The 13658-nt window shown below is 38.6% G+C and overlaps 1 protein-coding gene across 1 annotated transcript; it reads right to left on the reverse strand.

Annotated features, from left to right (window-relative positions):
* Window positions 1–1748: 1748 nt before the first annotated feature.
* On the reverse strand, window positions 1749–9034 carry LOC150087823 (uncharacterized). The gene is made up of 2 exons (XM_090369210.1): window positions 7552–9034; window positions 1749–1780 (listed from the first exon to the last, which is right to left on the reverse strand). The coding sequence occupies exon 1, from the start codon at window positions 8967–8969 to the stop codon at window positions 7569–7571; it is 1401 nt and encodes a 466-aa protein (XP_090225336.1). The 5' UTR covers window positions 8970–9034; the 3' UTR covers window positions 1749–1780; window positions 7552–7568.
* Window positions 9035–13658: the final 4624 nt, after the last annotated feature.

The raw sequence follows: 13658 nt of genomic DNA on the forward strand, positions 1-13658 counted from the left end.
TTTTTTACTGAGTGTAGAACACTACCGCAATCAGTTTTAGCTTTGTTGTAGGATGGCTGCCTTCATGACAACGGTTCACTTCATGCGGAAATCGGATGGCTAGGTTTCTCCCTGATGATTTTGCAAACCAATATCTGCTTCTGTTCTGTATTCAATATATCGATGGCCAATCACTTACCTGATGACGTTGCATCGAAGCTCGTGTTTCCTAAGCCATGGCAAGTAGAAATCTGAAGAGAAGTTGCTTTTCAGTACTTTACTTTTTTATATTAAAACAAAATGGATTAAAATGCTTACGTTTTGCTTCATCCTTTAAGCAATATTCCTACGCTGTTATCCTACTTCCACCACAAAAATGAGGACCAGATCGGTCCTTGCACCAGTAGGATAAATACAGCAATTAACTCTTTATTACGCATTGTATAAGATTCTATCTAGAAGAGGGGCAGTCGAAAAGGTAGCTATGCGCTACCTTTTCGACTACCTCCACATCATAATACTTACTTCTTACGAGATCCTTGACCGATCCAAAGAGAGTTTAACCACGAAGTGACTTTTATCGAAGATTTCCACTTCACTGACTCAATGCAATAGTTTGAATCGGATTTACCATTCTACAACATCAACCTTTATTTATTTGTATTTATATTTGTGCACATGTGGAAAATAAATAAACAAACAAACTACCAGGGGTCTACATTACCAAGTGGATCTTTAATTACTGTAGGGGTGTGCATGGCTGAGATTCTCCACCATTACAGGGTGTTTGACAAACACAACTAGAAACATATCCGGTCAATCGGATGACGGAAAAAAGAAAGTAATGAAAGACAGAAAGAGAGAGAGACAGCAAAAGAGAGAGAGAGAGAAGGAAGGTAGGGAGAGAGTGATGGAAGGTAGGGAGAGACGGAGTGAGAAGGAAAAAGATTAGCTTAATCGCGGTACATGGAATAAACTGAACACATAATTGCTTGAATGGTGGTGTGTGTTCAAAGGCTGATGAAGATCTGTGAGTCACAGAACGTGTCAAAATGACACACAATGTACAACAGACGCGTGTAGGTGGGTATGTAAGTGTGTGTTATTGCTGCCAGATGCAATGTACACGTCCAAGATTCACTGCAGCTTACCGACTGCGGCAAGTTCATCGATGACGCGCGGAGAGGTCAAAGTTCGTGGTCCGCAGAGGAATCAAACCAAGAAAAAAAAAGCAATTGTCTCTCATTAGATAGTCCGTATGAACAAAGGGTGTATTCGTACCAAGCACGCGCATGTACACCATACGCATGCTCACAAGTGCGACACAAAAGTTCCGTTTTTCCAGGTGAGAATCGCAATCCATAAAAGTGACATTTGATTGATGGTTACGGTCAGCGATATGTGATTTAGAGGGGACAGAACTTTTTTCCCCTTCCCCTAATGAGCAGTTTTTTTTTATTTTTTTGTTCCTATATCACTCTCTGTTCACTGAACCGCCGTGTTACAAAACGCGTTAAGTCCACACGAGTCCACTCACACCTTAATGGCTGAATTGACCCTCATCTTGGTCTTCCTCACTCCGGCAGGGCTGACGGTCCCTTTGAGCATCTTGATACAGTCCTGCTCACACAGCACACTTCCGTTAACCAGGTTGTAGCGATCTCCCGGGACGAGCTGATTGTGACATTTAACACAGGCGAAACACTTGAGGTGATAGACGTTGCCTTGCGCCCGCATGACGAACTCACTGGCTGGTATCATCTGTCCGCACGCACTACAGGCTCCACTGTTCCCGAACAACCTACAGATGGGGGAGAGAAAAAAAGAAAGGCAAAGAGTTAGTTTCCTGTGGATAGACAGAAGAGTGCAGGAAATTAAAGGCCCAGCATCAATAGATCGATGGGTCCCATTAGCGATACAGACCTATTAGCTGGCCACGGAGGAAATTAATGTAATTAGATAATGGCTTTATGGAGCTTTGGGGACGCTTGATGACGGTAACATGATTTGTAGCCCCGCCAATAATTCACGGCCAACTCACTCCCGCAGCGAACACTCGCGCTCTGTCTATTAACTCTATTTGCACTGCCCGGAGAGGTACAAACCATCTCACCAGTCCTCTGAGAGAAAGGGGTTGCAACTACTCTTCACTTATAGTAACGATAGAACTAGTTAATTGATTATATTTGCTTATTTATTGTATGATTAACTGGAGAGAGTCATGTCGGGAGACGATGTCAATTCCTTCCCCCCTCCTCCTCCTTCCTTTAGAAATTTTGTTTGAGTTAATAAATAAAATCGCAAAGACTTCAATCGTTGACATCCCCTTCCTTGAATACTAGTGCACAAGAGTTACATTTTCTAGTATAATTTTCATTCAGGTACGCATGATACATTCACTGGACAAAATATTAGACACCTTTATTCAATATCTAGGTCCAGATTTGACCATTTTTCCATCAGGGTATTTGCCAGCTGCTGTACTGTGGTCGATAGAGAACTGTGAATCCGAACTGCCCCTGCCAACTTATCCCAGATATTCTCAATTAGATTCAGAGAATTAAGCGGCCAGGACAGATGCTGGAAATCACGGGAATGTTCCTCAAACCCACTCAGAGATCATTTTTGAGTGGTGGATAATTGCGCTTTCGTCTTGAAAGAATCCATCGTTAAAAAATGAAGGTAACACGATCTTTCGAGTATGAGTAAATCCAGCGCGTACCAATAGAAGGTACTCCACTTCCAGCTGCTTGCGTGAGGGACACGAAACAGTCTGGATCCATGACTTCTTGAGATTCACGCCACACCTTTGAGATGGTCACTTTGAACACACCAGTGATTTCCTTTGACCTTTCTGAAAATCGGAAAGGTCTTCAGTCTTCTCAATGACCAGGTCGACTAAGAAGCCCAAAGAAAGTGTCCACTGTCTATTTTGATACCAGGTAACTTGTGATCACACCATATGTATCAATAAACATTTGCAGACCATACGTTTAATTATCTGTTGATGCTAATTGCAAAAGGTTTCTAATATTTTGGTCAGTGATTGTGATATAGTTCGCATAACTGCAAATCGACACCTATTTGGATATTCTACCTATGAGTGAATGATAGCAGGAAAGGTGCCCTTTTGTTATTCTAAGCTCACGAAGTTTATGATAAAAAAAAAAAGTATTAAAATGAAAGCTCTTCTCCCCGTAATTGGATCTCTCAAGTGATTACTCTTCCATCTTCACAACGAGTTAAAATAATAGACCAAGTTTCGGAATTTAAGTACCTTTGAAACATTATATCATCCTGTAAGGATGATTTACAGTTCAAAATGCAAACTTACAATAGAATGGATTCGATAGTCAGACAAATAACTGGTTGTTGGAGCATCAGATACTGAGGCCATATTGCTCCCGTACACTGTCTGTAAATTACGTGTGTGGTCGATTTTCTGGTTGCTGGATGAAAAACCATTCTATACTCGCCTAAGCCAGATTAAATCAGCCACGTTGTGAAAAAGGCCCATTAAAATTCCTCACGTCATCGATAGGACTTGAACTCAAGTCTTTTCCACCCGATGTGGGGAGGATGGAGATTCCACCAACTGTGATATCCACGAGGGCACAACAAATGACTGGAGAAGCTTAGTAAGGTTACACACCATCCCATCGAAAGCAGCCCTTAAATATGTAATGAAACTTAGGTTTTGAAGAAAAGGGATAGACAAGACTAAGAGCACCATAAATGAGATTCTTACGACCCACTCTGGGTGTATAACAAGATTATATGGAAAAAATCGCGGTGGACCAAGAAAAAGGGGGAGAAACCAACCTCATCTACATCATACCAACCTGTGATAACCTTGGTTTATATAAAATAAATCAATTTAGCCTAAAATAAGATTCTAAATTGCTTTCTAGTTCTATCGCTTTAATGTTTTGCCCATTTAGCAATCTCATGTATTTATACTGCTATTAAATCTTGTTTTCATTTGTTTTTTTTCCTTTGAATTGCCCTTGCGATACTGCTAATTAACTTCTCTATATTTCTTCTCTCTTTTTGCATTCTCTTCTCAGCCTGATTAAAATTCATAAAAAAAGAGAGAAATATTTCTTTATTGCGTATTATTTGACTTGCTGATAGCACTGGTGTTTACGCGTAACGGCTCTTTAAGGGCTAGACCGATGAAGGGGAGGAGAAAGGGGGTTACGTAAATTCAACACAATCGATAGGTAATCTAAGGTAGAAACAAGCTTTAGTCAAATTAGTTCCATTTCCCACTTTAGGGAACATTTAGAGATATCCCATTGCAGTAATCAATGCGAAAGCTGGATCGACACAGAGAGGGCAAAGCAGGTAACGAGATGAAGAGGAAGGGTGGAAGACGAGGGGGAGGGAAGAATAGGAAAAAAAAGGGGGTGACAGCGAAGCGGGATAATGGGATTAAAAGATTAGATTTTAATTAAGTTTTATGATGACAAGAACTACTTTTATTAAGATGATACATAGCGCTAATTTTTATAAATGCCTTTTTGAAAGGATAAAACTAATTGAGCGGGGAGATCAGCACATAACACTTGCTTTTACTTACAAAACCATTCGAGAAATTGAAGCAAAGAAAATTGTTAATTTACGGGTTGATCACAAACTACCAATAAATCTCGTAAGTGGAAGTTGGGCATTTAAAAAAATGCTTTTAAAATAGAATTTTTGTTGAACGTGCAAAGAGATGCTATTTAGAGATTTTTGCACGAGAAATCCGATCTTTTATGAAATTAGAGTTGGATATTAAAAGACAAGTGTCATATATAGTTAGGGAAGGACATTACGTGGTTGTTTTCCATTAAGATATAATACCACGTGAAATGAAAGATAGTTTAAGCTGTTACCCATCATCAATATTGGTAATTGTATTCAAATTTGTAACCATTTCTATTTTGTACGGTCTGATGACGGGTGTCGGTAAGATACCTGAAACGTTACCTTAATGTATAGTAGTTTAGGCGAATAGCTTAAAACTATTTCAGGTGGTATTATATTTAGTAATAACACCAAGCCAAGGGTTAATCACCCAGAATTCATTTGATTGAAGTATTTCGCACCCACTTGTATGAATAACAGAGAGTAATAGACTAGTTCAATTTTCCATTCGCCATTTTGTATAAAATACGAATGAATAACAGGGGCTACGAATTATGACCATATACACCACTATTAATTTAAAATAATTATTCAATTTATTGTCAAATAAAATTTAAAACATCTTAGCTTTAAAAATAATGAAAGATTCTACAGTTTAAAACTATTACATAATATTTCATAAATCCACCTTTTAATATTAGAAAAAACATTAATACTTATAATAAAATTTCAGCCTACAAACAGATGACGTCATTTTCATTACTGAATTTTCATTGGATTAAATATCAGTGGCCAACTGCAATTGACAGCGTAATCAATGACGTTTTTCATAATATATTACGTCATCTAGTATGCTATCATTGGCAGCTTAGTCTGACGTATTTTAAATTATTTATTACATCATTCGTTAGGGCTATCATTGGTAGCTTAGTCTATGACGTATTTTAAATTATTTATTACGTCACTATTAGTGCTATCATTGGCTAATTGTCATTGACAGCTTAATCTATGACATTTAGTTTTGAGTATAAGTTAACTTGAAAGACTGTTTATAACAAAACTTGCATTATTCAAGTCTTTGAATAAAAAACAAGAGGCAGTAATGACTCATTTATGTGAGCAGACCTCAAACACGAAGTGACGTCATGGCAGGCACATTCAGAACAGATTATGAATAAACTTTCATGATTAAATCAGTATTATGATAATGATTTCGATGGAGATGCTTCTCTTTTAGACCAATTATAACCTTTTGCAGATCTCCACGTTAGACGACACAGAAAAACTTAAGAAACCCTAGCATTCATAGATGCTTAAATCTAATCTCTCTGACCCTCCCCCACTCCCTAAGTCTCTGGTCCATTGGCATCCAAAGTAAGATCGAGCCACGCTGGCTTAAACTATCAAGAACTTATAGATCTAATACCAGAGGTCACTACTTCCATTAATTACACATTTTTAGATTCGATTTTGGTTATTCCTCTTACGATTTCACTACCGGTGAGCAGATTGCATCTTCTTGGAAGCAATATTTTAGTGACATGGGTTAAGCTTTTAAAAGCGTCTCTATAGTAACGAGATGTCGCTGTCACTACGCAGGACAAAGTCCCAGAGTAAACACATTTAACTCAATAAGCAACTCTTAATTGGTTCCCTATCGACCGGGCACTGAGGCAGCGCACTGCTGGATCCACTGTAGATGCTTCTGCTAGCAGCAACCAGAATTAAGGGATGTCTATTTGGAGGGTAAGAACAGAGGAGGCAAACGTGTCGAAATTGTTGTTCTATTACAAAAGGAAATGTAAACATCACTATAAAGAATGTTTTATCAAATTATGATATATGGCGCGAAGGTACAATCTCTTAAAGTAATTCATTCAAGCCTTTCCAATAAAAAGAAGTCCTCTGGCAGGCCTCCCCGACATTCGCTGTGTACACAAATTTATATTTTAATATTAATGAACTAATTTCATTATGAGATTTTCACTGGGGAGGCATAAATGTAAACTCGAAGGATCGTTTTCTCACTCTTTTATTTTGAAGATTGCACGCTTTTAAGATAATTATCAAAACATTTAAAATTCCCAGTTAATAAAAAATGAACTCCTTGAGAGGATACATAGTAAAATATCGAATTTAAGATCTACAAACGTTCTCAAAAATACAAGGAAATTTTTATACAAGGCTCGTCCCACGCAAGTCTACAATGAACTGTTCAGTTTCAAAGGAGAATCCAGTTTGGACTCGCATTTCAAACTAAGGCCCATTGTGCCTCAATTATTCGAAGTTTCCATGATGAAACCGTTTCACTTTGACCGCTACCACAGTGAAATCGGTGATGAACAGTCAGATGACCTGGTTTTCTTCTTTAAGGGTTTCATGTGTACTTAAGATTCTGCAAGCGTCTCACTGTCAGTGACAGGGTAGAGAGTCCACAAAAAGACTAGTGAGAAAGGACGTTGTTTTGAGACATGAATGGAAAGAAACAGTATGTTATTTAATATACTGTGTGTTGGGAGGAGGATATTTCAATAAGATATTTCCATCTGAGAGGAAAACGCAGACCAGTTTCTTCAATAATTATGGAATGCCACAGTGTGGAGTCTTCTCAGAAGACTTAACCTCACTAGCAAGGAATAAATGTTTAACGTTATATCAATGAAAGTTGGTGAGAGAAAAAAAATTGACAGCATTCTTAAGACAATTATTTTAATCAACACATTGTACAACTACAAAGACTAAAATAAGAGGTCCCAATTACGATTACATTGCATTCATATAGATAAATATTAACAGCTCTTCCCTCCCCCCCCTTTAAAAAGACGTTAAATGTAAGAAAAAAATCAACATTACATAGAATAAAAATTTGTAAACAAGTCTAAAAACCCGAGTTAGGCTTAGATAACTTACGATAAACTTAAGTACATTTTGTAAGATTACCCTGGTATGTGTCAGTCTTATCTCTGGAAACCATAAAAAGAATTTGGTACGTATTCACTAAAATGCGCTGGATCTTCGAGATAGTAAGAAAGTTGCGATACTTTGACAACTCTTTGTCTAACAGGGTGAGAGGAGGATTGGGTTCCGTATTCTGATTGTGTCATCTCTTCTGAGAAACTTTCCTCGTGGGCAGTAGGATGAAAGCCGCATTTATAGGGATTGACTGCCTCTTCTGAATAACAGGTTCTTTCTGGAGAAAGAGTCTTCATTTGTTTCAAGCCTCTTTCATGAGGCTTAGCACACCCTACTGTGTAAAGATCTTTATGTGAATTTGTTCCTGGATAAAACATATATTTCTGCATATTTGTAGCCTCGGGGGCAATACAAGACGTTGCTGAATACAGGGATTCTTCAGGAGGAGCCCTTGCTGAATAAAAGACACATTCTTGAGGAACAGGAACCTCTGTTGCATGCAAGCCGCATTTGTAGGGATTGGCTGCCCCTTCTGAATAAAAGGCTTTTTCTGATGATGGAAGAGTCATAATTTGTTTCAAGTGTCCTTCATGAGGATTAGCATATTCTGTATAAAGATCATTATGTGAATTAAAAACTGTTCCTGGATAAAATACATATTTCGGCACATTTAAAGCCCCTTCTGAATAACATGAGTCTCCTTCTGAATGAATCTCTCCTGGTGCAGCAATAATCTCCGTTTCTTGTGCATTAGCAGACTGTGGTGAATAACAGCATTCTCCTTCCGAACAGAAGGTTCCATCTGGTGAAGGAACAGTCCCAACCGGATTAAAGTCTCTTTCGTAAGGAGTAGACGCTGTTGGATAAAAGCCACTTTCTGGGGTTGATGTAGTTGCTTCTTCCGGACGGAAGCATTCGACATAAGTTGGACAGAATGAGTACGGAGTGGTTTGATAAGCCGCTGGGATAGTTCTACAAGAATTTGCAATCCCCCCTGAATAAAAGACTCCTTCTGATGGAGGAAGAACACTTGCTCGACTGATGGCTTCGTGAAGAGCTGACTCTTTTGGATAAAAGGGTGTTTTGGAGTTTTGTTTAGCTATTTCTTTTGGACCGCACGTCCTATTAGAAAAGGGACAATAGAATGAATTCTGAGCCGAACTTAAACCATAAGCCGGTGAGGTAATGCAATGAAATTGTCCGCAAAGATGACAATTGTCGTACACGCACCTGGGGAATGTCTGACTTGCACTATATCGTGAAGGAAAGTTGTGTTTGGATAAAGTAGGGTCTGCATAATGAGTTTCGAAGTACATACTTCCCGGTATAACGTCAGTAAAACCCTGGCTTGCAGATCGTCTTGGCATAGTGCTGGTATAAGGATAATTTCCTATCTGAGAAACAAAATGATTGCCTTCTAGTAACACAGGTTGCACTGGAAACATTTTGCCTTCAACAACTTACAGTAATACCCGAGAACTGGTTAGATTTTAGTGCTTCGATTTTAACGTGTAACTCTAACAGACAAAACACTACGCTAATCCAACATTTTTATAGAGGGCATTAGTGGACCTTAACTTGGTCTATCTATAAGAAAAAAAAGGGGGTAAGGGAAGAAAGGTCTCGCAGTAATTCTTGCAAATAGTAGGGGTGCATCGTGAAGAGCTTCACAGACATACGAGAATAGATGATATTCTCGTAATTAGATTGAATTTTTTTATTTAAAAAGTAAAAATAATAGTTAAGATTTATAGTTGATGTGTTAGAATAAATTTTTACTGTATTGAGGATCCAAGTACAAATTCGAACCTCGATCGAAGGTGGTTTATTTTGAGATTTTGCTTCCAAAGGGACATTACTGTATTCTAAGCGAACTTCTCCTGACTTCCAGAGTCCTGTTCCACTCCCAACAATTCATAAATTCAGCTCATTCTCTGGTCGGGATGAAAAACCTGATTTCCGGCTTTTTAACTCTTAAACCTAATTAACTCGGCTTTTTATTAGGAGAAGGTTCACCTCCTCACTAAAAAGCCTTCCCTCTCCTAGCAGAAATCGCATCTGAGCTAGCCTTTTTTTCTTCATAATAAATAAGATGTTCTGTTATGTTCATGCATTACCACATACTCATAAGTCAGAGGAGATATCAAATAATCATTTTGGCAATGAATACAATCATTATTCGTCTTGATTGGAACCACGGACAACTCAAACGCCTGCCCTCTCCTGCTGCTAACCATTCTGTTAGTCGAGCCGATATTAATCATATCTGAAAACTATTAAGTTTATGTGAGAATGTAGTTTGTTTATAATCTTGACACGAGATCTAACTGACATATCTTCGATGGTATATCCTGCAGAGAAGTTGGAAACTTCAAAACTATTTAAATATCTGAAAGCCTCATTATCTGCAGCTGGTCATACATCTAAAGGAACGTTGCGTGACCCGTAAAAAATTAAAAAAAAAAAGGAGAGTGAAAGAAGAAACTAAACGTTAGGTAACGGGCCCTAGGGGGCCCATCGAATATGTGGCTACTTGGAGTCCGGCGGGCGATCTACACTTCGATCGCCACTATTACGTACCCAGAGGCACTTGAACATTTGTGGTGTTCGCAGCACGCGCAGGAAACGATTCTGTGGCCAAGAATTCGTGAGAAGGTAAGTTCCCTGGTGACCAGGGCCAGAAATAGTTTCTAGGGGCCACAGCCTTCTCCAGAAAATGAACATGAATTTGTTTTAATAAACGCCAGTAACAGAAGCTAAAGTTTCGGTGAAGAGGAGGCGCGAGGAATGGGCGCACGTTCCCAAGGGTCCGGGTTGGCCATGCCGAACACGCACTGATCAATGGGAAGAGAGCTCGTGCAGGCTACTTTAAGTGTCAGTCCGGGCAATTTAATTTCCTCGGCCAGCCACAAGGAGAAGTAGATTACCTGATGGCCATGGGGGTGCAGCAGCGGAAAATTGGTTCAACAGAAGCGTGAGGTGGACTGAAGGAATGACAAGTAGGTCTGCTTAAGATAGCTCCGATAGAGGGCGTTCCGTTGGCGTCATTTATTTTCTTTGTTCATTGCGTAACGAGTCTTATGGGGCCAATTTAGGGAGGTTGGACGTCAATTGACTACTGACCACGTTCATATAAAAATTTCCCCCTTTCCCCTTAAGCAGGGATGCACCCCACTGTTGGAGTAGGTCGTATTATCCGCCCACCGTGCAGGTCGCTAATAGATAAAATGCTGGCTGCCCAAGATTCCTGTTTCTTGTCATCCCCTTTGTTCAACGCCAGAGAAGATTACATTAAGCACGATGAAGAAGGAAAACTTTTCGATTGTTCCGCCAACACCCACTAACAGCGCAGGGGCTGTTGTTCGCGTAGGTTTGTTTTCTTACAAGGGACCCACACAAAAGACAAGAATAACTTCATGAATTTACAGTTTCATAAACAAGGTGTGATAAATTGACAGCCACTTATCCTCTCAGATATTTAATGCCATTCGTCGTGGATATCAAGTCCATATTTGTTTCTTTCGAGTGAGAAATATAAAAATGATTTACATATACACAACAAACGTCCCTTAGATTCATAGGAATGTTACTGTCACCAAGGCTTTATATCCAATCAAGATTAATGTTTCAGGAGAAATATTTGTCAGCTCACTCTTAAAAAAAAACTGCTAGCAAGCACTGTTATCAAAATATGTGCCAATTAATGAAACTCAACAATTTCTCTCCTCTTAATGCCTTTTTTTTTAACCTCCCCCCCTGCCCCCTAAAGTAGCTACGGGATTTATAGTCGCACACTTAGTTTATGGAGACCAACGGAACATTAAATGAAAAACAGGTGCATTTACAATGGCTTCGAAGACTAAAGTATTCTTTCCCCCCTACGCCAATGTCATTTGGGGTTGTTCAGTTCTCAGAGGGAGGAAAGTCTACAACAAAAGCACAACCACAATGAACATTAAAATGCACTTATAATTTGACAGCTGAATGACGTGAATTAGCGGATACATCGAAGACAAGGCTCGTTGTAGAGGAGAAAAGCGATTCGCAGTACACAATTAATACGCTTCCACCTTTTAAATTTAAGTCTGACAGCTGTTCGCTTTCCAACCACAAATGGTGCAAAGTTAAGAGACTTGATGAAAATATAGCATTCGTGAATTCGCAGCAGAGAGAGCTTAAAGTGGTTAGAAAAAGAAACAATCAACACCTATTTATTTTAAAACAGGTGGTAAATCTAACCCCTCCTGCAAAACTACCCCATCTCTCGATATATCCTTTCACCTTAATTAGCTTTTATTTTGTAACTTCAATAGATATTTTTTTAAATAATTTCTTCCCGGCATTTCCTTTCATTAATGTTCGTTTTACAACAAATCACGTTTTCCCTTTGGCCTGCGTTGCCATAGTATCCAAAATGACTGACATAGTCAATGAAATTGACTTTAAATACTGAAAATATTAATCGTGTAGCCAAATTTCGTTTATTTTTGGAAAAGAGTCTTCTGTTTGGATTTAGTCAGCAGGAAATGACGTTTTCAGGAATTTCCTTTCATTAATGTTCGTTTCTCATCACGTTTTCTCTTTCGCGTGCGTTGCCATAGTATCCAAAATGACTGACACTGTCCACGAAATTGATTTTAAATACTGAAAATATTTATCATATAGCCAAATTTCGTTTATTTTTGGAAAGGAATTTTCTGTTTGGATTTAATCAGCCGGAAATGACGTTTTTAGCGCATGACACCTGAGTGAAAACACATTTTCGATCCAGAATAGTAGCTAAAGCCCAATATCCTTTTACCTTAATTAGCTTTATTTCGTAATTTAAATACTGAATCGTGAATTTTTTTAAATTAATTCTTTCCGGCATTTACTTTCATTAATATTCATTTTACAACAAATCTCGTTCTCTCTTTCACTTGCGTTGCTATAATAGTATCCAAAATGACTGACACACGTTTATGAGATTGACTTTTAAGTACTGAAAACATTTATTTGACAGTCAGAATTCATTTATTTTTTGGAAAGGACTTCTGTTTGGATTTAGTCAGCAGGAAATGACGTTTTTTAGGCATTTCCTTTCATTAATGTTCGTTTCTCATCACGTTTTCTCTTTCGCGTGCGTTGCCATAGTATCCAAAATGACTGACACTGTCCACGAAATTGATTTTAAATACTGAAAATATTTATCATATAGCCAAATTTCGTTTATTTTTGGAAAGGACTTCTGTTTGGATTTAGTCAGCCGGAAATGACATTTATCAGCGCATGACACCTGAGTGGAAGTGTGTTTCACCGCATTTTCTACAGGGGGAGTAGCTGTAGTCCCACATTAGTAGCGAAGCCACAGCAAGAACCAGTATTTAAAGCCATCACCTGCTGCCCTTTACTACATTGTATTCTAGAAACCTTGAAGATTCTAGATAAATAATGGCTACTAATTGGATTAATAATATTGCAGGGAAGAGAAATTCAAGTGGTTAGAAAAAGAACCAATGAACACTGATTTATTTCAAAACAGGTGGTGCACCCCTTCCTGTAAACCTACACCACATCCGATGTATTCTTTTACCTTTATTAGTTTCATTTCGTAACTTGCATTTAAAAAAAAAATATTCCACGAACTTGCTTTCATATTGCTCATTTAATAACAAATCACGTTCCTTCTTTCACGTGCGTTGCCATAGTATCCGAAATGACTGACACACGTTCATAAAATTGACTGAAAACATTTATTGGATAGCCAAAATTCATTTTTTTTTTGGAAATGACTTCTGTTTGGATTTAGTCAACCGGAAATGACGTTTTCAGCACATGACACCTCAGTGGATGTGTGTTTCACCGCATTTTCTACTAGTGGGGAGCTGTAGCCCTACATTAGTAGCGAAACTACAGCAAGAACCAATATTTAAAGCCATCACCTGCTGCCATTCACTGCATTATGTTCTAGAATCGGTTGACGATTGTAGATCAATAAGGGACCACTAATTGGACTAATAATTTAACCCCAGGGGCTCACATCTGGTGAGTATGGGCTTGGCACACCCAGGGTCCTGAGCTGGATATCATCATTCTTCTCTTTCTTGGTGATTCCCTTTTACTTCTCTCTATCTCTCTCTTGCCACTTGGAAATT

Source organism: Mastigoproctus giganteus, chromosome 3 (genome assembly GCF_048544385.1).
Source record: "Mastigoproctus giganteus isolate SK-2022 chromosome 3, ASM4854438v1, whole genome shotgun sequence".
Lineage (NCBI taxonomy): Eukaryota > Metazoa > Arthropoda > Arachnida > Uropygi > Thelyphonidae > Mastigoproctus > Mastigoproctus giganteus.